At 43.3% G+C, this 27,199-nt stretch overlaps 1 protein-coding gene across 1 annotated transcript in view; it reads right to left on the reverse strand.

The window, feature by feature from the left end:
* Window positions 1-27,199, reverse strand: part of ADCY2 (adenylate cyclase 2) — a 515,387-nt gene that overhangs the window by 469,287 nt on the left and 18,901 nt on the right. Inside the window, exon 2 of the mRNA XM_010588063.2 lies at window positions 12,203-12,400. Coding sequence (XP_010586365.2) covers window positions 12,203-12,400 — 198 coding nt within the window. The remainder of the gene's footprint in view (window positions 1-12,202; window positions 12,401-27,199) is intronic.

Raw genomic sequence — 27,199 nt, forward strand, 5'->3', positions numbered from 1 at the left:
CAGACCCAAAAAAACCAACATCCCTTATTCCCAGTGGATACTGGGTTGAAAATGTGTCAAAACATCCATGGCATACATTAATTCAGGGTGGATTTGGAGTCAAATGAAGGTCCCCATGGACAGCACTTACTAAGATCTAAGACGGAAGAGTGACAATAAGCAATATGCCGGCAAGATGGAAGCGCACGCCCTGCATGAGAAGAACACCCACTCAGGGAACACTGTGGTTTTCAGTGAGGTAGTATCTACACGTGGGAGAAAGGACTACTTTTCTGAAACGAGTGATGTGCCTCCACCGCCGTGTTTTCTGTCCCAGCCTCCCTGCTCCTCCTCATCCAATTGCTGGGGCCTAGAAGGCACCGGAGCTTTCCGAGGTGGGTATTTGCTCCAGGCACTGTTTGCCAACCTCCATTAAAGCCTTTTCAGGTGGGACATGTCCATCAGGACGCCGTCAGGCCCACATTGTAGAGGTTCCTGGGTAGGGGCCACTGGCTGCACTGGGTAACTGCATTGGGCCATATGCACTGTCACTGGTTTCTTAAAAAATTATCCCATTTACTTGACCAAACAGGACAAAATGGTGATTTGGAGTAGAATTCTCGCCTTCCATGTGGGAGACCCGGGATCGACTCCAGAACAACACACCTTATGCATCAGTTAGTGGAGGTTTGCATGTTGCTATGATGCTAAATAGGTATCAGTGGAGTTTCTGGACTAAGACTACGAAGAAAGGCCTGGTGACCTACTTCCAAAAATCAGCCAGTGAAAACACTATAGATCACAAGGGTCAGATCTGAAACCCCATGTGGGGATGGTGCAGGACTGGGCAGATCTGAAACCCCATGCGGGGATGGTGCAGGACTGGGCAGATCTGAAACCCCATGTGGGGGTGGTGCAGGACTGGGCAGATCTGAAACCCCATGCGGGGATGGTGCAGGACTGGGCAGATCTGAAACCCCATGTGGGGATGGTGCAGGACTGGGCAGATCTGAAACCCCATGTGGGATGGTGCAGGACTGGGCAGATCTGAAATCCCATGTGGGGATGGTGCAGGACTGGGCAGATCTGAAACCCCATGTGGGGGTGGTGCAGGACTGGGCAGATCTGAAACCCCATGTAAGGGTGGTGCAGGACTGGGCAGATCTGAAACCCCATGCGGGGATGGTGCAGGACTGGGCAGATCTGAAACCCCATGCGGGGATGGTGCAGGACTGGACAGATCTGAAATCCCATGTGGGGGTGGTGCAGGACTGGGCAGATCTGAAACCCCATGTGGGGATGGTGCAGGACTTGGCAGATCTGAAACCCCATGTGGGGATGGTGCAGGACTAGGCAGATCTGAAACCCAATGCGGGGATGGTGCAGGACTGGGCAGATCTGAAACCCCATGTGGGATGGTGCAGGACTGGGCAGATCTGAAACCCCATGTGGGGATGGTGCAGGACTGGGCAGCATTTTGTTCTGTTGGACACAGGGTCGCCAGGAGTCGGAGCTGATTCGACGGCAGCTAACAACAACAAAAGGATGAAAAAAAAAATACCTTAAACACTCCTTTATTGATTTGGAGCTCAAAATTATTCAAGTATTTTAACCCATTCAGAAGAAATAACAAAATGAAGACTCTTTATCATCACCTTCTTCTCCTGGAGCTCCTCCTTGTGAACCGCGAAGTGGTGTCACAAACACAAGGCATTTTAGCAAAGCCGTCTGACCAAGATGTAACCAGAAATGAGCTCCATGTAAAATACAAAAAAGCTGCCCCAAAAGAGCTTGAGCCAAACTCTCCAATCTGCTGCCAGGCTTCCCTCAGAGCTGCAGACCCATCACCCAAATATCATCCGTAACGGCTTTCCGTTAGGGAGTGGGAAATGTGGGGCCAATGGGCTCAGATGTAGAAGCACAGAGAAGGGCATCTAAATGGGATTGGTTGTGTTTAATTAAAAAAAATGCCAGGGCTCAGAGGCCAATTTATATCGAAAAATGCACACATACAAAAAGAAGAAAGAGCCAAAATCAGAGAACTGTCCCTACAACTTGAACAAATAGAAAGTGAGCAACAAAAGAATCCATCAGGCACCAGAAGAAAACAAATAATAAACCTTAGAGCTGAACTAAATGAATTAGAGAACAGAAAAACAATTGAAAGAATTAACAAAGCCAAAAGCTGGTTTTTCAAAAAAATTAACAAAACTCATAAACCATTGGCTAGACTGACTAAAGAAATACAGGAAAGGAAACAAATAACCCGAATAAGAAACAAGAAGGGCCACATCACAACAGACCCAACTGAAATTAAAAGAATCATATCAGATTATTACGAAAAATTGTACTCTAACAAATTTGCAAACAAGAAATGGATGAATTCCTGGAAAAACACTACCTACCTAAACTAACACAATCAGAAGTAGAACAACTAAACAGACCCATAACAAAAAAAGAGATAGAAACGGTAATCAAAAAACTCCCAACAAAAAAAAGCCCTGGCCCGGACGGCTTCACTGCAGAGTTCTACCAAACTTTCAGAGAAGAGTTAACACCACTACTACTAAAGGTATTTCAAAGCATAGAAAATGACGGAATACTACCCAATTCATTCTATGAAGCCACCATTTCCCTGATACCAAAACCAGGTAAAGACATCACAAAAAAAGAAAATTACAAACCTATATCCCTCATGAACATAGATGCAAAAATCCTCAACAAAATTCTAGCCAATAGAATTCAACAACATATCAAAAAATTAATCCACCATGACCAAGTGGGATTTATACCAGGTATGCAAGGCTGGTTTAATATTAGAAAAACCATTAGTGTAATCCACCATATAAATAAAACAAAAGACAAAATCCAAATGATCTCATCAATTGATGCAGAAAAGGCATTTGACAAAGTCCAACACCCATTTATGATAAAAACTCTCACCAAAATAGGAATTGAACGAAAATTCCTCAACATAATAAAGGGCATCTATACAAAGCCAACAGCCAACATCACTCTAAATGGAGAGAGCCTGAAAGCATTTCCCTTGAGAACGGGAACCAGACAAGGATGCCCTTTATCACCGCTCTTATTCAACATTGTGCTAGAGGTCCTAGCCAGAGCAATTAGGCTAGACGAAGAAATAAAGGGTATCCGGATTGGCAAGGAGGAAGTAAAATTATCTCTGTTTGTAGAGGACATGATCTTATACACAGAAAACCCCAACGAATCCTCCAGAAAACTACTGAAACTAATAGAAGAGTTTGGCAGAGTCTCAGGTTATAAGATAAACACACAAAAATCACTTGGATTCCTCTACATCAACAAAAAGAACATCGAAGAGGAAATAACCAAATCAATACCATTCACAGTAGCCCCCAAGAAGATAAATACTTAGGAATAAATCTTATCAAGGATGTAAAAGACCTATACAAAGAAAACTACAAAGTACTACTACAAGAAATTGAAAAGGACATACTTAAGTGGAAACACATACCTTCCTCATGGATAGGAAGACTAAACATAGTAGAAATGTCTATTCTACCAAAAGGCATCTATACATACAATGCACTTCCGATCCAAATTCCAATGTCATTTTTTAAGGTGATAGAGAAACAAATCACCAACTTCATATGGAAGGGAAAGAAGCCTCGGATAAAGCAAAGCATTACTGAAAAAGAAGAAGAAAGTGGGAGGCCTCACTCTACCTGATTTCAGAATCTATTATACAGCCACAGTAGTCAAAACAGCCTGGTACTGGTACAACAACAGACACATAGACCAACGGAACAGAATTGAGAACCCAGATATAAATCCATCCACATACGAGCAGGTGATATTTGACAAAGGCCCAGTGTCAGTTAAATGGGGAAAAGATAGTCTTTTTAACAAATGGTGCTGGCATAACTGGATATCCATTTGCAAAAAAATGAAACAGGACCCATACCTCACACCATGCACAAAAACTAACTCCAAGTGGATCAAAGACCTAAACATAAAGACTAAAACGATAAAGATCATGGAAGAAAAAATAGGGACAACGCTAGGAGCCCTAATACAAGGCATAAACAGAATACAAAACATTACCAAAAATGACGAAGAGAAACCAGATAACTGGGAGCTCCTAAAAATCAAACACCTATGCTCAACTAAAGACTTCACCAAAAGAGTAAAAAGACCACCTACAGACTGGGAAAGAATTTTCAGCTATGACATCTCCGATCAGCGCCTGATCTCTAAAATCTATATGATTCTGTTAAAACTCAACCACAAAAAGACAAACAACCCAATCAAGAAGTCGGCAAAGGACATGAACACGCACTTCACTAAAGAAGATATTCAGGCAGCTAACAGATACATGAGAAAATGCTCTCGATCATTAGCCATTAGAGAAATGCAAATTAAAACTACGATGAGATTCCATCTCACTCCAACAAGGCTGGCATTAATCCAAAAAACACAAAATAGTAAACGTTGGAGAGGCTGCGGAGAGATTGGAAGTCTTATACACTGCTGGTGGGAATGTAAAATGGTACAACCACTTTGGAAATCTATCTGCCGTTATCTTAAACAGTTAGAAATAGAACTACCATACAACCCAGAAATCCCACTCCTCGGAATACACCCTAGAGAAATAAGAGCCTTCACACAAACAGATATATGCACACCCATGTTTATTGCAGCTCTGTTTACAATAGCAAAAAGCTGGAAGCAACCAAGGGGTCCATCAACGGATGAATGGTTAAAGAAATTGTGGTATATTCACACAATGGAATACTACGCATCGATAAAGAACATTGACGAATCTGTGAAACATTTCATAACATGGAGGAACCTGGAAGGCATTATGCTGAGCGAAATCAGTCAGAGGCAAAAGGACAAATATTGTATAAGACCACTATTATAAGATCTCAAGAAATAACTGAGAAGAACACATACTTTTGTGGTTACGAGGGGGGGAGGGAGGGAGGGTGGGAGAGGGTTTTTTACTGATTAGTTAGTAGCTAAGAACTGCTTTAGGTGAAGGGAAGGACAATACTCAATACATGGAAGGTCAGCTCAACTGGACTGGACCAAAAGCAAAGAAGTTTCCAGGACAAACTGAATGCTTCAAAGGTCAGCAGAGCAAGGGCGGGGGTTTGGGGACCATGGTTTAAGGGGACTTCTAAGTCAATTGGCAAAATAATTCTATTACGAAAACGTTCTGCATCCCACTTTGAAATGTGGCGTCTGGGGTCTTAAATGCTAACAAGCAGCCATCTAAGATGCATCAATTGGTCTCAACCCACCTGGAGCAAAGGAAAATGAAGAACACCAAGGCCACACGATAACTAAGAGCTCAAGAGACAGAAAGGGCCACATGAACCAGAGACCTACATCATCCTGAGACCAGAAGAACTAGTTGGTGCCCGGCCACAATCGATGACTGCCCTGACAGGGAGCACAACAGAGAACCCCTGAGGGAGCAGGAGATCAGTGGGATGCAGACCCCAAATTCTCATAAAAAGACCATACTTAATGGTCTGACTGAGACTAGAGGAATCCCGGCGGCCATGGTCCCCAAACCTTCTGTCGGCACAGGACAGGAACCATCCCCGAAGACAACTCATCAGACACGGAAGGGACTGGACAGTGGGTAGGAGAGAGATGCTGATGAAGAGTGAGCTAATAATATCAGGTGGACACTTGAGACTGTGTTGGCATCTCCTGTCTGGAGGGGGGATGGAAGGATAGAGAGAGTTGGAAGCTGGCAAAATTGTCACGAAAGGAGAGACTGGAAGGGCTGACTCATTAGGGGGAGAGCAAGTGGGAGTACGGAGTAAGGTGTATATAAACTTATATGTGACAGTCTGACTTGATTTGTAAATGTTCACTTGAAGCTCAATAAAAGTTAATAAAAAAAAAATAATAATCCAGGAAAACAAAAACAAAAAAAAAGATCAAACAAATTCATGACAGCCATCACCGGAACATAATGAATCTGGTACATTCTCTTCTCGTATCAAATTAAAAAAGAAGATTTCATCTTTAATGTTCAATAAAGAGTCTTTGATATTTACGGGAAAAATTTGCTTTCAAAATAATTGTTCTTTATTGCAAAACAATATTTATTAAAGATCTTTTTTAGTCAAAGAAAAAAAAAAACACATGCTGGGAGGACATCACGTATAGGTCAGGCTGGTGAGAACAGATCCCCTGGAGGGTTTTTTCTCATTTTCCTTATTTTCCCAGTTACTCCTTCCAAACCAGGTTGCTGACCTCCCCCCAAGCTGCTATAGCTTCTCAGCATCCCACTGCAAATTCACACTCTCTGCCTGATCAAAACGGCCGACACTGCACTGAAATCGTCCTGGAGGCCCCTACAGTTGCTCTAACTGAGGTCTTAAGGGCATCACTGAGGACCAATGCCATATAACAAAGTTTCTCTGCCTCGGTACTGTGGACATTTGGGCCTGGACCATTCTCTGATTTGGGGAGGGGGCGGCTGCCCTGTGCATTGTAGAATGTTTAATAGTATCCCTGGGCCCTACCCCTTAGCTGCCGCAGCACATACATCCTCACACACCCCCCGTGACAACGAAAAATGTCTCCAGACACTGCCAAACCTCGCCTGGGGGACAAAATCATCCCTGCTCAAGAACCACCAGTCTAATGAATAAGAGCCAGTCCCTGGCACCTGACCCCCTGGGTTCAAATCTCCTCTACTACTCACTAGCAGCTTGGCCCTGAGCAAGGGACTCCATTTCCCTGTGTCTTTGATTCTGATGGTGCCATGTTTAAGCACTCAGCTGCTAACCTAAAGGTCGGTGGTTTGAACCCACCAGTGGCTCCAATAGAGGGAAGACCTGGTGATCTGCTCCCGTGGAGATTACAGCTTTAGAAACCCCATGGGGCAGTTCCAATCTGCCCTATAGGTCACTATAAGCTGGAGTCAACTAGGCAGCACACAACAATAGCAACAACGATCTGGACAAAATGGTGCCCATCTCATGGAGCTGTGTGGGGTTAAAAGAGCCAGCACACAGCTGAGCCAGGCACTGCCTGTTTGTATCTGTAACATGTTGACGATGCTGGTCCTCCCCACGTCTCCTGAGTAGTGAAGAGCTAGCCTCACCCGAAAGGACGGCTGGCCTTTGCCCTCGGCTATTGGGAGGTGACTTCTGGGCCCTCTAACATCCTGCTTCTGTTAAGGGTGATGGAACAATCTGGGAATGGATAATGGTGATGGTTGAACAATGTGATAAATATATTGTAACTGAATTATATGTGTGAACAATGTTAAAGGGGCAAATGTTTTGTTACATGTTGATTTACCATAATTTAAATTAAAAAAAAAAAATCAGAGGCATTCACAGTATGATTTCAGGTGCTAGGAGTCACCCTAAGTGCCCAGAAACTCTCACGCAGGAAGGGCGGGGCCGCCCAATGAGGGGTACCTGGGTGTCAGATGAAGAAGGCTGCTCTGGGAAGGAGTCTGGGAGGTTAATGAAGGCCACGCAGGACCCAGGCATCACGTGGAAGAAAACATTCCAGACTGAGGGGCGGTGCTCATCTTGACGAAAAGACTCTACTATAAAAACTAAAGCAAACATCGTGTTGGGGAAATTTTAGCTGTTCTAGTGGAAATGGAAATGGAGCCTTGGTTGCACAGCGGTTAAGAGCTCCACTGCTAACCAAAAGGTCGGCAGTTCAAATCCAGCAGCCACTCCATAGAAACCCTACGGGGCAGTTCTACCGTGTCCTATAGGCTCGCTAGAGGTCAGAATCGACTAGACAGCACAGGGTTTGTTTTTGTTTTTTTTCAGTGGTGACCGAAGCAGGCACAGACAGCCACTACCACTGTGTCGCTCCCCTCTGCGTTAGAAGTCCTGGGTGGAAGAGTTAGACCACACAGAACACAAACACAGGACTTAAAAAGGAGAAAACAGATTTTAATTATCTGCATACAGTAAGGCTGTCTACATAAAAAAAAAATCTAAGAAACTCGCAGATAAACTAACAGAACTAATTAGAGTTCACCAAGATTGCTAAATTCAGTAACATAAAAAATCGCATTTTTGTACATCAACAATAACCAATACAAAAAAAATAATAAGAAACAATCTCATTTATAAATCAAAAAAACACTTAAGGTACCTCAAAACAAATCTTGGGAAAACTGTTATTTATTTTATGAAGGGGAAAAAAAGTCTTTGAGTGATATGAAAGACCAGAATTATTGGAGAGACATGCCATGTTATTCAACAGGAAGACTTGATAAGGAAAGATATCAAACTTCTGGATGTTTTTTATAGCATTGTCTTTTTTTTACTATTATTATTTCATACATTTTAAATCCACCAGTGGCTCTTTGGTAGCCCTACGGGGCAGGTTACTTTGTCCTTTAGGGTTGCTATGAGTGGGAATCGACTTGACAGCAATGGGTTTTTTTTTTTTTTTTTTTTTTTTGAGGGGGGTATATTTTAAATATTTTTTAAAGCAAAACCTCAGAAATTCAATATAATTTCAATCCAGATCCTAACGGAATTTTTCATTGAACATGACAAACGGGTTCTATGATTCATAGGGAAAAGAGAACTAAGAAAATTCTGAACAAGAAGAAGGGAGAACAGGTAGAGGAGAGAGAGAACGCTGACCCAGATAGCGAGGCTTCTTACCATGTTGTCATGGGTTGAACTGTATCCCCCAAAATACGTGCTGGAGTCCTAGACTCCATGCCTGTGGATCTGATCCTGTTTGGGAAGAGGGTTTTCTCTGCTATGTTACCGAGACCATATTAGTGTAGGGTGTGTCCTAAACCTAATCACTTCTGAATTATAAAAACAGCGGGTTAGACACAGAAGCAAACACAGCCTGGGGAAGACAGACGCCACAGGAGGATCACCAAGGAACCAAGGAACACCAGGCCTGCTGTTAGAAAATAAATGTCTGTTCTTTAAAGCCACACCTTTGTGGTGTTTGTCTTACAGCAGCACCAGGAGACTAAGATGCTGTATTAGTAAAGCAATGTGGTTCTAGTGAAGGAGCACAAGCAGTTCCAGGCCAAGGGACACGAGGTGTGGCGTGGGTGCCAGCCTGGAGGAAGGAGGAGACGTGGACCACTGTAGGTAGGGCAGAAGCATGTCTGTGTGAATAAGAGACAGGGAGACAAGGCAGGGAAGAACTGGCCAGCCCCCTAGGGGCATGGATGAGAGAGAAGTGAGAACGGAGACTGGGTGAGCTTCCTCGACCACCACAGGAGAGGAAACACATCTGTCCAGTCACCTTCGGTTCACTCAGACGGCACCATTCCAGAGCTGAGAGACTGACTTAGCGTTCATTCAGTCCAGCCCTTTCCCTATGCCAGGCTGGGGCCCCTTGAAGGCTGACCTACAGAACCCACCAGGGCCCTCAGCCTCAGATCTCTTTCCCACAGAGTACATTAATAATACTCTGCCCCTTTCCATCCAGGATACTTCTAACCTTTGTCCACTGTCATCTTGACTCTCTCTTCTCCCTTAGGCTTGAAAATAACCCTCCCTCATTAGATCTCTGCTCCCTCCGAGGGCTTCTCCTCTTCCTGTTCCCAGTGCCTGGTCCTCTGCACCCCCAGCTCTTGATGTCCCCGCCAACTGCTCAATTCACTGGGTGGTGACAGAACCTATGGCTCCCACTACAAGCTCCATGCTGCTGTTAGGTGCTGACAAGTTGGCTTCCACTCATGCTGTTGTTGTTGTTAGGTGCTATCGAGTCGATTCCGACTCATTGCAACACTATATACAACAGAACAAAACGCTACCCGGTCCTGTACCATCCTCACAATCATTGTTATACTTGAGCCCATTGTTGCAGCCACTGTGTCAACCCATCTCATTGAGGGTCTTCCTCTTTTTCATTGATCCTCTATCAAGCATGATGTCTTTCTCCAGGGACTGATCCCTCCGGATAACATGTCCAATGTACTTGAGACAAAATCTCACCATCCTCGCTTCTAAGGAGCATTCTGGCTGTACTTCTAAGGCAGATTTGTTCCTTCTTCTGGCAGTCCATGGTATATTCAATATTCTTCACCAGCACCATAATTTAAAGGCATCAATTCTTCTTCGGTCTTCCTTACTCATTGTCCTGCTTTTGCATGCATTTGAGGTGACTGAAAATACCATGGCAACCTTACATGCAACAGAACAGAACGTTGCCCAGTCCTGTGCCACCTTCATGATCTTTAATATGTTTGAGTCCATTGTTGCAGCCATTGTGTCAATCCTTCTCTTTGAGGGTCTCCCTCATTTTCATTGCTCTCCTACTTTACCAAACATAATGTCCTTTTCTAGCAAATGGTCTTTCCTGATGACACATCCAAAGTAAGCGAGCTGAAGTCTCGCTATCCTCATGTTTATGGAGCATTCTGGCTGTATTTCTTCTAAAACAGATTCGTTTGTTCTTCTGGAAGTCCACGGTATACTCAATATTCTTTGACAACACCACGATTCGAATGCATGAATTCTTCTTCTGTCTTCCATTTTCACTGTCCTGTGATCACATGCATCTGAGGCAACTGAAGAGACCATGGCATACATTACAGGTCCTCAGTCCACGTCTCCTGGCCAGACCTGTCTCCTGAACAGTCGAAAGTTATATCCATCTGGCCAGGTGGAGACCCTGGGAGGAAGCACCCAAATGGGAGCAGCACTAGGGAAAAACCCAGTTAGACTAACACTCCTGAGGATGTGACATCAGCCAGAGGCAGTAATTTCCCAAGCCCAGAACTTTACCAGATTCAAAATTAAAGAATGGGGGTTTCCCAACAGGTCTGTGGATCAATGATATTGACACGATGCACTCACAATGACATAAAGTCAGTACCACAGAAGTCTGTCTGCATATAAGAAGACTCCAGTAACTGAGAAAGAATTCAAGGGCAAGGACCAGGCTTTGAGAGTTAGCACATGGAGTAAGGCTCCAGTCTCAGGAGAATTCTGGAATAATGGAAGCCTAAATGTGGCACTTGGAAACCCTGGTGGTGCAGTGGTTAAGTGCTATGGCTGCCAACCAAAAGGTCGACAGTTCGAATCCACCAGGTGCTCCTTGAAAACGTTATGGGGCCGTTCTACTCTGTCCTATAGGGTCGCGATGAGTCAGAAATAACTCGATGGCAATAGGTATAGATGTGGCACTCAGGGCACAGGTGAAGAACTGAGTGACCAAAACTGTGGTGTGAAGTGTAAACCAAACCTCTGGGCCATGCAGAAGGTCAGTTACCTAAAACAAGCAGCAAGAGGAGACCCAGACAGTGCCCTGGCTCCCAGCAGTTTGATGAGTTGAAGTGGATTCTGCATCCAACCCTCAAGTGGGCACCCACTGGCTCCCACCATGGGGACACAGCTAAGACAGTGCTATAGCAATGAACCAAAGATGGGCTCTTTGCACTGGTTCCAGGCTTTTACTTCTCCACAGCAAGCTGAGGCATCTTAGCCCAGAACAGTCTGCTGGCACCAAACTCAAATTTGTACATGTCAATTGTTTTCAAAACAGCCCAAAGAAGTAGACTTTTAGCCATGTGAAGCCTGCCTGCTTTGCATACCCTGTGAAACTGTGCCCAACATCTGTTGGCCAGGTTGTGTTGGTGGAGTGTGCCATTGAGTCAATTTAAACTCACAAATACTCTAAAGGACAGAGTAGGACTCCCCCATAGGGTTTCCTAGGCTCTAAGTCTTTATGGAACAGACCTTTTCTCCCACGGAGCCACTGGTGGGTTCGAACCTCCAACCTTTTGGTTAGAAGCCAAGGGCTTTAACCATTGCTCCGCCAGGGCTCCTTAGATAAGCCCTGTAGTTGTAAGAACCACAAGCTGACCCAGAGGCTCCCCCGCTTGCTGCAGAAGGACCTCACCTAGGCAGATACAAGCCCCCTTCCTTTTTTCCCTTCTCCCCTGCTTCTTCTTCCAGTGGCTCCCTGAACCACCTGTATCTGGAGGGCCTCCTGCTGCGGGGACCACACCCTGCATGGGGCCATCAATGCTTCTGCCCCATAAAGAGTTTGTTGTGCAGCGCTGCTGACTCACCATCTTATTTTTTTCTTCCATCAGCCCCACCCAACCCCCTCAAAACTACAGACAGCTAATTTAACAACTTTATTCTCAGCGAGTAGTCTCCTGTTTGCAGTTTAGAACCGAGTTTACCAAACTCCGCATGTTACAAACCAAGGCACCCAACAAAGAAAATACAAAAATATCCGCACACCTTACCTGGTCCCAAGGAGAGACGGTGCCTCCAAAACACATGAACAGGTATCCCATGGCAACAAGACATATCCATATCACCAAAGAGAAAAGACGGAGCAGCTTCTTAAACACGGACTCAATGCAGACAAGGATAAATATCGCGAAGAAGATTGCCAGGGCCGTGGGAACCGTTATTAAAAATGCCACATGGTCTTCCACCTCCTAAGGAGAGAAAAAAGTATATAAAAAAATTACCACTTACAGACACTCTGATCCCAGTGATTTTGGTGACCAGAATTTCACCAACATTAATCAATGTCAGAAGATACCGGATTTTAAAGAATTATCTCAAAAGCAGGACTGTGCAAACTTCTACTAAATAACCACATTTTTCTGTATAAATAACCCAATATTGAATATTTAAATTATGCAAAATGGATATAACATCAGTTTTCAATTTTCCCTGATAAATGGAGAAACGAATTTTATCCAAAAGTAGAAGAAAGAGAAGTATATTAGAAACCAAACCCCTTGCTGTTGCGTCAATTCCAACTCATAGCGATCCTACAGGACAGAGTAGAACTGCTCCATAGGGTTTTCACGGAGCAGCTGGTGGGTTTGAACTCCTGACCTTTTGGTTAGCAGCTGAGCTCTTAACCACTGCACCACCAGGGGTCCAAGTATATACAAAGACATGCTAGTATCTGGAGAAAATAAGACAATCAACCTCCCTGGATCAGAGGGTCATAAATACTTTGGCCTTAGAACATTACTGTAAAGATATTTTATGTCTTCCAAATGGATCCAAATTAAAAAAAAAAAAAATTAAAAACCATCTCAGCCTGTAAAGTGATGAACTTTTATTTGAATCCCTGACAATTAATGTTTTAACAGGATCATAGGCTAATAGAAAAAGGTCAAAGAGGGCTAAACATGGACACTGAGAAAACGGGAAACACTTAGAAGAACGTGCAACACTTTCTGGTTCGTGCTCCCCACCTCCCTTAGGCTCCGGCAACAAACACAAAACGGGCATTTATTATTAGCCTCTGACTAATGCTTTTTTAAAAAACCCATTCGCACACACTAATGCTTATTTTCTATTTATCTCTTTCTGACCACACTCCAAAAAAAAAGTAGACTGCTTGAGTTGTCCACAATTTCGGCACAGTGAAGTGGACACACCGCCTCCTTGGCTTACATGTGCACGGAGTTAGGTGTTCACTCTGGCGAGGCATTCTGCTGGGACCTTGCCGCAACAGCACTCACTATGGGACTGGACGCTGGTTAAGCCGTTCATTCTCACCAAGCATGTTTAGTAACCCAGAGGATTTTTGATCCAAAAACCACGCGGTCTGGACCTGAAGAACTGCCACTGAGGTCTTAATAGCAAAATTTTGGACTCACGGAACAGCTGTCTTAGATATACTACAGCCTGGTGATCCGTAACCTTTCCTTGTGGGTCCATGGTTCATTCAGTTCCATTAGCAGCTCTAGCTTCATGCTGGACTTGGCACAATCCAGATCCCAAGCAACTAACCAAGGGGAGACGGAGAGCAGAGCAGAACACCGAAATAACCGTCTGCACCCAGGTTAACATCTGGGGAAAAACAGGCGGCCAGGCCCTCCCGCAACCCATTCCATTTCCTTTCTCTCTCACGGTCATACACGCGCTCGATGAAATCTGGAAACCGGTCAACAGCAACAACTAGAATGGCAAAGGAGTCCCTGAGTGGTGTGACTGGTTAAGGCACTTGGCTATACTGAGGAGAACGCTGAAGGTTCGAGTCTGCCCATAGGTGCCTCAGAAGAAAGGCCTAGCAATCTACTTCCAGAAAAACCAGCCACTGAAAGCACGGTGGAGCATAGCTCTACTGTGACACACATGGGGTCACCATGAGTTGGAATCGACTCAATGGCAACTGGTTACCCGTAACGTTACTATCTGTTGATGCTAAGCACTCTTACATATATGAACCTGTTTAATATTCTCGATGGCCCTATGGAGGAAGAATGGTGTTAGCACTGTTCTACATGTGAGAAACCGAGGCACCTGCCATGGTTGCACAGCTGATGAAGGTCACATGAGGACACTAGCCCCACAGGTTGGCTATAGGGTCTGTACCGATGACTCCCAGGGTGCACCTCCCCTAGGTTATGCAGCAGATGGTGAGCTAAACCCAGTACGTGCCAGTCCTTGAAAGGCTAAAGAAGGTGGCAGGAAACAAGAGGATCAAATGGAACATTCTTGTTCTCTCCCTCAATTTCTATTTTCATCCACATTTAAATGCCTAGGTCATTGTTCGTACCCTCAGAGACATTTCGTAGTCATTGTGAAAGGGTGTCATATCTCCACCACATTGTTCTCCAGCGCTCAAACCTCATAAATAAGTGCACACATGCATGGAACACGAAGCTTGTCTTCTAAAAACATCTCCTTTGAAATGACGGTGCTACACAGACGGGGCCATGAGAACTGATGAATTTATTTTAAATATCCAAAAAATGCACTGAACTGAGCTGTGGACAGAAACATAAGCAGTAACTAAGCAGGAAAGCTGCTTTCCTGCTGTGACTCTTCACTTATATCATTAACCCAGTAGGGGAGACCCAATCACTGACTTCACTTGTCCTTATTCTTCCAGGGAGACTGAAAACAGGTGCAGATGTGTGCATGGCTGCAAAGTGAAAGTCAGCAGCCAAAGGAGCTGAAGGTTCTGATGGAGCCCTTCCAGGAGGCGAGAGAAGAGACTGAGTTGCCTGCTGTAGTTCTTGTACAAAAGATCCAGCTAAACGTGACAAAGCATCCTGTCTTGTTTTGCTGGGTACAGTATGTCATGAGACTTGATGTTATGCATTAAGTTGTATCTGAAAAATATGTATGGAAATTCTGGCCCCTATGGTGCAAAAAAAAAAAAAATGAGTCGGAATCGACTCGACGGCTCTGTGTTTTTTTGTTTTGTATGGTGCAAAAAGAGCCCTGGTGGCACCATGGTTAAAGAGCCTGGCTGCTAACCAAAAGGTCAGCGGTTTGAATCCACCAGCTACTCCTTGGAAACCTTATGGGGCAGTTCTACTCTGTCCTATAGAGTCGCTATGAGTTGGAATCAACTTGACAGCAGTGGGTTTGGTTTTTTTCTGTGGTGCAAATGGTTAACATGCTTGGCTGCTAAATGGAAGCTTAGAGTTCAGGTCCACCCAGAGGTGCCTCAGAAGAAAGGCCTGGTGATCTACTGCCCAAATACCAGCTACTGAAAACCCTATGAGCACAGTTCTACCCTGACACACATAGGGTTACCATGAGCCAACTGGTTTTTATACCCGTAAATATGATCTTGTTTGGAAATAGGGTTTTCTTTGTTTCAGAGTGGGTACTAAACCTAATTACTTCTGTGTTATTAAAAGAACAGGTTGTTTGTTATTGTCGTTAGGTGCCGTCGAGCAGGTTTCCACTCATAGTGACCCTGTGCAAAACACTGCCCGGTCCTGCGCCATCCTTACAATCGTTGTTATGCTTGAGCTCACTGTTGCAGCCACTGTGTCAATCCACCTCGTTGAGGGTCTTCCTCTTTTCCACTGACCCTGTACTCTGCCAAGCATGATGTCCTTCTCCAGGGACTGATCCCTCCTGACAACATGTCCAAAGTATATAAGACGCAGTCTCACCATCCTTGCCTCTAAGGAGCATTCTGACCGCACTTCTTCCAAGACAGATTTGTTCGTTCTTTTGGCAGTCCATGGTATATTCAATATTCTTCACCAACACCACAATTCAAAGGCATCAACTCTTCTTCGGTCTTCCTTATTCATTGTCCAGCTTTCACATGCATATGATGGGATTGAAAATACCACGGCTTGGGTCAGGTGCACCTTAGTCTTCAGGGTGACATCTTTGCTCTTCAACACTTTGAAGAGGTCCTTTGCAGCAGATTTGCCCAATGCAATGCGTCTTTTGATTTCTTGACTGCTAATTCCATGGCTGTTGATTGTGGATCCAAGTAAAATGAAATCCTTGACAACTTCAATCTTTTCTCTGTTTATCATGATGCTGCTCATTGGTCCAGTCGTGAGGATTTTTGTTTTCTTCATGTTGAGGTGTAATCCATACTGAAGGCTGTGGTCTTTGATCTTCCAGAGTCATTACACCAAAAAGACTTAGTCAATATTCAACCATTTAAAGAGGTAGCATATGATCAGGAACCGATGGTACTGAAGGAAGAAGTCCAAGCTGCTCTAAAGGCATTGGTGAAAAACAAGGCTACAGGAATTGATGGAATATCAATTGAGATGTTTCAACAAACAGATGCAGTGCTGGAGGTGCTCACTCATCTATGCCAAGAAATATGGAAGACAGCTTCCTGGACAGCTGATTGGAAGAGATCCATATTTATGCCTATTCCCAAGAAAGGTGATCCAGCCGAATGTGGAAATTATAGAACAATATCATTAATATCACACGCAAGCAAAATTCTGCGGAAGATCATTCAAAAACGGCTGCAGCAGTATATCGACAGGGAACTGCCAGAAATTCAGGCCGGTTTCAGAAGAGGACGTGGAACCAGGGATATCATTGCTGATGTCAGATGGATCCTGGCTGAAAGCAGAGAATACCAGAAGGATGTTTACCTGTGTTTTATTGATTATGCAAAGGCATTTGACTGTGTGGATCATAACAAACTATGGATAACACTGCAAAGAATGGGAATTCCAGAACACTTAATTGTGCTCATGAGGAAACTTTACATAGATCAAGAGGCAGTTGTTCAGACAGAACAAGGGGATACTGATTGGTTTAAAGTCAGGAAAGGTGTGCGTCAGGGTTGTATCCTTTCACCATACCTATTCAATCTGTATGCTGAACAATTAATATGAGAAGCTGGACTATATGAAGAAGAACGGGACATCAGGATTGGAGGAAGACTCATTAACAACCTGCGTTATGCAGATGACACAACCTTGCTTGCTGAAAGTGAAGAGGACTTGAAGCACTTACTAATGAAGATCAAAAGAACAGATTAGACACAGGGATACACACAGGGAGAAGAGGCAGTCGGATGGCAGAGACAGATGCCCCTACAAGCCCAGGAACACCAAAGATTCTGCAGCTGCTAGCGGCCGAAATTGTCAAGGAAGGACCTTTCCCCACAGCCACACTCTGATTTCGGACTTCTCACCTGCTGAACTGTGAGAAATAAATTTTTGTTCTTTAGAGCCACCCACCTGCGGTATCTGTGTTAGGGAAGCACCAGGAGACTAAGACACTTTTCTCTTTTTAGGAGGAGGTGTTAAAATACTGTGTATTTCTCTATCTCCCTTGTTTTCAATATTGGGGTCTCAACTTCATGGAGATGTGACTTCATGTGGGCTGCAGGTGACCTTTTCACTAGGCAGCGTGGCTGCAGTACCCAGGGACCACAATACTCTTAGGAGCCCCTAAAGTGTTTTAAAATCAGAGGAAAAGAAATAAACTTTCAAGGTCAAAGAGTGCTCATCTTTATCCCCACACAGCTCTAAGCTATAATTTTAAATATACTGAGGCAGGGGCCATGAGGCACATACGGTAAGCCACCCTGCAGGGTTGGGTGGTGCCCATGTTTGTCCCATGAGCCATACACACCCGCTGCTGTGGGTGGCCTTAGCCCCAGGGTGCCAGAGGCATGAAACATCAGCCTCTGCTCAGGAGACCCAGGGCCCTAACCACTGGACACCTGGCCCCCTGAACAGCAGCTATTCCTCTAGAAAGAAAACAGCCGTCGATTTATTCTGCACTTGCCTCCTGAAGTCTAACTCTGAACGAGTTTTAATATAGACTTGTCCACAGAATAGGCTCTTTTATAAGGGTGTCAAGGCCAAAACAGTAGAGCATTCACTGAAGAACGTACACGAATTTAAAGGACATTCTCCCCTACCCTCACTGTAGGCATCACGCGTTTTCCTTAAGACTGAGTAAATGAAACCAGGGAAGGTCCTCAGACATGGAAGGACCCCACAGCTTGCCCCGCCCCTGTCAGTTCCCAGCGGACGGGGAGATGATGAAGGCACAAGGCTTGGCTGCATTCTGAGCTAGCTGCCTTTTCAAAACACTGAGTACAAAACAAAATGGAGTAGCTTAAAATAAGCCAATGAAAACTGATCAAATACACTGTTAATCTAACTGAAGTATTTTTATGTACCCCAATCCCTTCTCCTGTTCCAGGGGACGGAGCCAGGGAGATGGCCATACAGTGAAAACTAAACAGAATGTAGGAAAATGCCTTTAAAAGGGGAAATTTGAGCATGGGATCATGTACTGTAATAATAATGGGTTCCCACAGCTCTTTTCAAATATTTTAACCTTTCCTTGTCAATGCATTTTCTGGAAATTTCGTGTTGCTTCTAATTGCTAGGCCCATTAAGTACCCATCACTTTTATTTATTATGTGAAAAAGCCTTTATGTCTTAGAGGATTTTTTCTGTGAGCAGGAGTTTATCTGTATTTTCATTCTTTTCCACAGCATTTTTCAGTATTTGCTAAACAGAGCAGCCTTTCATTTAGATGGTAAAGGACCTTCTTATGTAGAATAACACTTTCCTATGGAAAACCTACTTTAGTGATGTGCTTTGAAGTCAGGGGGATGGAAGGTCAAACCTATTTCCATCACTCACTGCCACATGCCTCAGGGTAGGTAACTGAGTCCCCCCAGTCCCTCTCTTCTTGTATAAAGCAATACGGACTTAGTGTGCCTATTGGGTGTTTTTTCTCACTAAGGCTATATATTATTATTGGAATCATGCCTACATTACACCCTAAATAATTGTTTCCTTTATTGCCACAAGTTATTTTGAAGAGCTCTTATGGGGTGGGGAGGGGGGGCCGGGGAGAAATCAGTCTTTACCTATGATAAGCACTTGACTATAAGAATGTCTTCGGAGATTTATTTATATATATATAAAATTTCACTCTGTCTTAGTCTCCTAGTGCTGCCATAAAGAAACAACACAAGCGGGTGGCTTTAAGGAACAGAAATGTATTTTCTCACAGTTCTGGAGGCTAAGTTGAGGGCGTGGCTCTGTGCGAAGGCCCGTCCTTGTCACTTCAGCCTCCGGCAGCTGCAGCAATCCTTGGCGTGCCTGGGCTTGTAGACACCTCTGCCTCCATCGTCTGCCTTCCTCTTCCCCTTGTGTGTCTCAGTCTAACCTGCTCTTTTTATTTCTCAGAAATGATTAGGTTTAGGATGCACCCTATTCTCATATGACCTCATTAACATAAAAAAAAAAGATCCCCTATTTCCAAACAGGTACAAGGGTTAAAATTTCAACACATATTTTGAGGGCGCAATCCAATCTATAACATATTCTTACCCACCAACATGGTCACACTCTACTTTGGTATGAGATGGGAAATAAGGAAATAAATATCCTGAACATTCTCAAACCATAGTCAATTTTTTGTGCTGACCAATCAACAACATAGAAATATACAAAAAACAAGCAAAAAAATTATAGGTAGACGAAAGATGGACCAGTTTCCACTCACTGTGATATATCTGTGTCAACCACTGCTTCCAGCTGCTTAAGGAATTTACTTCATGTACACCGATCACAGTAGGGTGTGTCATAAACCTAATCACTTCTGAGTCATAAAAAGATGAGAACAGACACAGACACATACACAGGGGAAAGAAAACAGACAATGGAGCCAGATGCATCTACAAGCCCAGGCATGCCCAGGACTGCTGGAAACTACTACAGAAAACATGGCCTGACATCTTGGTCATGTTGACTTACTCTCAACATGTATTACACAGGCCACTATTTTCACTCACATTTTAAGAATACAGATAAAGGCATGGAATGATTGAGTTTTCTAGGGGAAATTGGCCCCACATCTGGTATCGTCCTCTAAAGAATCCTTCCCAATTACAACAGCTATATCCTTGGCGGTGCAGTGGTTAAGAGGTTACCTGATAACCAACAGGTCAACAGTTCGAGTCCAGCAGCTGCTCCTTAGGAACCCTATGAGGCAGTTCTACTCTGTCCTATGGGGTCGCTATGAGTTGGTATTGACTCGAAGTCCCAGGTTTGTTTGTTTGTTTTTTTAATACCCCAAGAAAAACACTTCTGAAGGCATGTCATTTCGTGGATGTCTGAAGAGATTCTGAAACTTGCTGTTGAAAGTAGAGTAGCTTAAGTGAAAGGGGGAAATAATGAAGTAAAAGAGCTGAACAGAAGATTTCAAAGGGTGGCTCAGGAAGACAAAATTAAGTATTATAATGAAATGTGCAAAGACCCGGAGCTAGTAAACCAAAAGCTACGAAAGCATTCGGCATTTCTCAGGCTGAAAGAACTGAAGAAAAATTTAAGCCTCGAGTTGCAATATTGAAGGTTTCTATGATAAAAATATTGAATGACAAAGGAAGCATCAAAAGAAGATGGAATGCACAGTCACTGTATAAAAAAGAATTGGTTGACATTTAACCATTTCAGGAGGTAGCATATGATCAAGAGCCAATGGTGCTGAAGAAAGAAGTCTAAGCTTCACTAAAGGCATTGGTGCAAAACAAGTCTCCAGGAATTGACGGAATACCAATTGAGGTGTTACAACAAATGGATGCAGTGATGGAAGTGCTCATTCATCTATGCCGAGAATTAGGAAGACAGTTACCTGGCCAGCCAACCGACTGGAAGAGATCCATATTAGTGCCCATTCCAAAGAAAGCTGATCCAGTCGAATTTGGAAATTATCGAACAATATCATTAATATCACATGCAAGTAAAATAATGTTGAAGACAATTCAAAAATGGTTACAGTAGTACATCGACAAGGAACTGCCAGAAATTCAAACCAGATTCAGAAGAGAACATGGAACAAGAAATACAACTGCTGATGTCAGGTCAATCTTGACTGAAAGCAGAGAATACCAGAGGGATGTTTACCTGTATTTTACTGACAATGCAAAGGCATTCAACTGTGTGGATCATAACAAATTATGGATAGTATTGTGAAGAATGAAAATTCCAGAACACATAATTGTGCTCATGTGGAACGTATACATAGACCGAGAAGCAGTTGTTGGAAGAGAACATGGGGATACTGCATGGTTTAAAATCAGGAAAGGTGTGTGTCAGAGTTGTATCCTTTCACCATACTTATTCAATCCGCATGCTGATCAAAGCTGGACTATATTAAGATTAGGGCATCAGGATTGGAGGAAGACTCATTAACAACCTGTGTTATGCAGATGACTCAACCTTGCTTGCTGAAAGTGAAGAGGACTTGAAGCACTTACTGATGAAGATCAAAGGTTACAGCCTTCAATATACATTACAAATCAACATAAAGAAAACAAAAATCCTCACAACTGGATCAATAACCAACATCTTCATAAACGGAGAAAATACTGAAGTTGTCCAGGATTTCATTTTACTTGAATCCATAATCAACGCTCACAGAAGCAGCAGTCAAGAAATCCAACGATGTGTACCATTGGGCAAATGTGCTCCAAAGACCTCTTTGAAGAGTGAAAAGCAAAGATATCGCTCCTGGACTAAGATGTGCCTGACCTAAGTCATGGTATTTTCAATGGCCTCATATATATGCAAATCAGGACAATGAACAAGGAAGACCAAAGAAGAATTGATGCCTTTGAATTATGGTGCTGGCAAAGAATAATGAACATACCTTGGACTGTCAGAAGAATGAAAAAGTCTTTCTTGGAAGAAGTACAGCCAAAATGCTTCTCGGAAGCAAGGATGGCTAGACGTGATCTCACATACACTGGACCTTATCAGGAGAGACCAGTCCCTGAAGAAGGACATCATTCTTGGTAAAGTAGTGGGTCAGCAAAAAAGAGAAAGACCCTCAACGAGATGGACTCACACAGTGGCTGCAACAATGGGCCCAAACATAGCAACAATGGTGAGGATGGCACAGGACCGGGCAGTGTTTTGTTCTGTTGTACACAGTCACTGTAAGTCAAAACTTAGTTGAAGCCATCTAACAATAACACAGTAAAATTTCAAGGGTGCCTACCAAAAGAATAGAAATAAAATGTATAAATTCCATTTCATCAGATGAAAAAAAAAAAGAGAGAGAAAAGGAAAAAAAAAAAAAAGTGAAATCAGGAAATAAAAAAGAAGACTCATAAACCCATTGCCACTGAGTTGATTCTGACTCATAGCGACCCTATAAGACAGAGTAGAACTGCTCCGTAGAGTTTCCAAGGAGCGCCTGGTGGATTCGAACTGCTGACCTTTTGGTTAGCAGCCGTAGCATTTAACCACTACGCCACCAGGGTTTCCAAAACAGAAGATGGGAGAAAAAAAAATCAGAATAAATAGTAATCAAAAAAGCAAAATGGTAGAAACAATTTGAAATCTATCAATGATCACAATTCAATAAGTGGTTTGAACTTCGATTAAAATACAGATTCTCAGACTAAATTATAAAACAAAATCCAACTCATTGCTACTCATGAGAGACAGAGTTAAGCAAAAACACACAGAAACGTTGAAAGTAAACAGATGGAAAGACAGCCATCTTAATATCTTAACAAAATATACACAGGTAAAAAGATCATTTTAAGGATAAAAATAAAATGATAAGCTGCTCAATTCACTGGACAATTACACAAATTTTAAAGGTGCATGTAGCTAATTAAATAAATAAATAAATAGATAAATAACATACCCCTAAAATATAAAAAACAAAATCTATAAAACTAGAGAGAAGGAAACCCTGATGGCGTAGTGGTTAAGAGCTATGTCCGCTAACCAAAAGGTTGGCAGTTCGAATCCACCGGGCACTCCTTGGAAACTCTATGGGGCAGTTCTACTCTGTCCCATAGTGTCGCTATGAGTTGGAATCAACTCGACCGCAATGGGTTATGGGTAGAGTGAGGTAAACAAATCTACCAAGAGTGGAAGATTTTAACACTTCCGTCCAGCTACTGATATGCCAAGTAGACAGAACAAAAATAAAAACAAAAGGATAAATAAAAGATTTGAACATCTTAAGAAGTAAACTCTAATTAAAAAATATAGAATTATACATCCAACCATTAGAGAGAACAACATTCCTCTCAAGTGCACATGGAATATGGATACAAATCATGTACCAAGCAACTTGCAAAAAATTTGAAAGAAGAGGTATCATACAGGCCCATGCTCTTTGATTACGATAATCTTAAATTAGAAGTTTATAATAAAAACATAAATCAAAAATTACCATATATTTGAAAAACAAAAAGCACCATGTATCAAAAAATAAATAATAATGTGAATTAAAAAAAATAGTGAAAACAGGACATAACACTCATGGTATGCAGTAAAAGTAGTGCTTTGGGGGAAATTTATAATTTTAAAAGCTGAGCTGAACATTCAGAAGAAAATCAAGATCCATGCTTCATACCATACACACACACAAAAAAAAATTCAAAATGACTCAAGGACCTTAATGTGAAAACTAAAACCACAAAATTCTTAGAAAAAAATGTAGGAATGTGGTTGCAGAACCTAGTTTTTAGCCGTGGGTTATCAGATATGACAATAAAAACACAGGCAGCAAATAAACAAAACAGGTAAATGGACCTCACAAAAAGTAAATACTTTTGTTCATTGAAGGACTGTATCAACAAAGTGAAAAGACAACCTACAGGCTGGGAGAAAATTCTGGGGAACCATATATCTGATAGGGTCTAATGTCCAAAATACATAAAGAACTGCAACTTAACAATGAAAAGACAAATTATCTAATTAAAAAAATAGGTAAAGGACTTGAACAGACATTTCACCAAAGAGGGTATTAAAATGGTCAACAAGCGGATGAAAAGGTAATCAATATTATTAGCCACTGCTGCTGCTGTTGTTGTGTGTCCTCAGGCTGATTCTAACTCATAGTGACCCCATGTGACAGCATACAACTGCCCCACAGGTTTTTCTTGGCTGTAATATTTACAGAAGCATCCCGCCAAGTCTTTCTCTCACTGAGTTGCTGAGAGATGCAAGTCCAAACCACGGGGAGATATCACCTCAGCTCCACTAGAATGGCAATGATCAAAAGAATGAAAACCACAAGTGGTGGTGAGGTTGTGGAGAAACTGGAACTCCTGTCCACTGCTGGTGGGAATGTAAAATGGTGCAGCCCCTGTGGAAAACGGTTTGGTGGTTCCTCAGAAAGGTGGACACGGAATTATCATATGACCCAGCAATCCCAATCCTAGGTACACACCCAAAGAAGAAGTGAAGGCAGGAACACAAAGAGAAACCTGTACCCCAATGCTCATTGCAGCTCTTTTCACAATAGACAAAAAGTGGAAACAACTCAAATGCCCATTAACAGATGAAGGGATAAACCATATATGGTGCATACATGAATGGAATATTACTCAGCCATAAAGAAAAATGAAGTCCTGATTCACGCCACAACACGGATGTACCTTCTGCTGAGAGAAATAAGTCTGTTGCAGAAGGGCAAATACTGTATGATCTCACTTACATGAAATAAAACGTAAGTGGTTACCAGAGGTGGGAGAAAGGGGGAAACAGAAGTTTTTTGCTTAGGAGGCATTGAGTTTATGTTAACGGAGGTGGAATAACTTGGAAAAGGATAGCAATATGTTTACACAATATGAAGAATGTAATCAATGTAACTGAATTGTACACGTAGAAATTGTTGAACTGGTGACTGTTTTGTTGTGTACAGTTTTATCACCAAAAAATAAAAAATAAAAACCTGAACTGAATTGTTCTGTATCAAGCTGAAGCCCTGGAGGTGCAGCGGTTAAGAGCTGGGCTGCTAACCAAGAGGTCAGCAGTTCAAATCCACAGCCACTCCCTGGAAACCCCATGGGGCAGTTCAACTCTGTCCTGGAGGTTCACTATGAATCGGAATCGACTCAAAGGCAACGGGTTTTATTATCAAGTTTGTTTTGCTGGGAATTACATTCTCCAGAATCCCTTTCCCTCTGTGGTTCTTGGTTATCACTGAACAAAAGAAGAATTTGTGCAAATTTGGGAGGCAAACGTGAAGCAAGGTCTCACAAGGTTCTTCACAGTCAGGTATGGTCACAGGCAAACGCAGCGGACCCCACAGGCTTCAGCTTGCCCTTACGCCCCCTGCTCCCCGTCTTGCTCTTCCTCCAACTGCTGGCCACTGGTGAACAGTGACCCAGCGGACACTTGACCGAAGAATCACAGAGGCCATAGCTACAGAGAAGCAACAGGTCCTCAGGAACCTTTCAGAGAAGCTCCCCATTCTGGGTCGCCCTTTGGAAGGCCAGACAGAATGCAGAGTCTGCCCAGAAACAGTGACCAATACGTGGTGCTGGTTCTCCCACGGCCAGGATCCACAGGTTTGGGCATCCAGAGGTGGAAACAGGACTGGCTGCTCTCACTAACAATCCTTCAGCAAAATGTTTCCTTTCTCATTGCTGTAACTGTGGCTGTTCTGACTTAGAGGTCTTAGCTGCCAAGAAAGAACTGCCTCCACCAGGGACTACGATGACGACGTTTTCACTAAAATGGAAGCTGATATGGGCCGTCTGGCCACACTACGCTTCTCACCTCGCCAAACCAATGGGCAGAGAAGAGGTTTCTGTACTGGCTGGGGGGCCAATCCTGACCCTCAAGGGAGGCTAGGCTGCTTAATTGTACAATGGAGGCAGGAAGAGGGTGATCAGAACGTGTAAGCTCCTCAGGGCGTGTCTCACAGCTCCTGTGCCAGGTCAGAAAAGTTCCCGGCAACGCCTAACAGCACGTGCTGGCTAACTGCAATGCACCTTGTGGACAGAAGGATCATGTCACCCCACTGGGCAAAGAACAATGACCAGGTGAGGTTCTGGCTAACAGCAAGGGACCATGGAATGGGTGGTGGAAGCAGGAACTGAAAATACCAGCTACAACCATGTGATCAGTGGTATAATTGAGAATGGCAGTAGTTAGAAGTATTTTTAACCCCCCAGCCGCTCCGCGGGAGGAGGATGTGGCAGTCTGCTTCCATACAGATTTAGACCCTTGGAAACCCTATGGGGCAGTTCCACTCTGTCTTATAGGGTTGTTATGAGTTGGTATCCACTTGACGGCAATGAGTTCGGTTTGTTTCTTTGTTTTTTTATATTAGATAATTATTTTTTTCTTTCTCCTTTTCCATATGACATAACATGATATATTAACGTTGGTTACGTAGTATGCAAGATAATGCCATTTCTATCTAAAGACTTAGAAGAGAAATCAACGCCCAAAGAGAGATAAAGTGACTCTTGGTATATCCTCTTTTAGGGAAAGTGGGTTTTCAGCTGTACCAAGAACAGTTGTTATCCTACTAGCTGGACACATGATTTTTCACTCTTCTTATTTGGAAGTTGAACGCAGTTAAAGACATGAATGTGGACGCCTAGTTGACAAGCAGTAAACTATGCTGGATTGTTCTATTGACAAACTAGTTAAAGCTTGTGCGCCCACTCCAGAGGTCTGAAAGGACTGGTTAGTGGCTCCTTCTCCGACCCTCCAATTCCCCCTTCCAGTAAGTATCCCTCTTCCAGAGTCCCTGGATGGTGCTGGCAGTTAAGCACTCGGCTGTTAGTGGAAAGTGGAGGTTGGAGTCCACTCAGAGGCACCTTGGAAGAAAGGCCTGGCAATCTACGTCCAAAAAGTCAGCTGTTGAAAACCCAGTGGAGCACAGATCTATTCTACACACATGGGGTCACCATGCATTGGGATCTCCTCAACAGCGACTGGTTGTTGTTCTTGTATCCTGCTTTGGAAGTGAGAAAAAGAACAACAGAAGAAACCCACAGGATGGAGGGGGAAGGAGGTATGGCACTCACGATCTTCAAAAATATTCCTCATTTCCTCCTTCTGGGTTCCTTCTGGGTAGCATTTCCTACTCCCCTTAAAGTTAGGAGTGACCATGCTTCAGCCAAAAAGCTGTGAACAGAAGTAATGTGTCTCTCCCCTGGGAAAAAGCACATAAATGTCACCATGAGGCCCACTTTCTCTTCCCTGGTGCAATGACTGCAACAGCACATGTCATGATGACACTCC

This window comes from Loxodonta africana, chromosome 2 (genome assembly GCF_030014295.1).
Source record: "Loxodonta africana isolate mLoxAfr1 chromosome 2, mLoxAfr1.hap2, whole genome shotgun sequence".
NCBI lineage: Eukaryota > Metazoa > Chordata > Mammalia > Proboscidea > Elephantidae > Loxodonta > Loxodonta africana.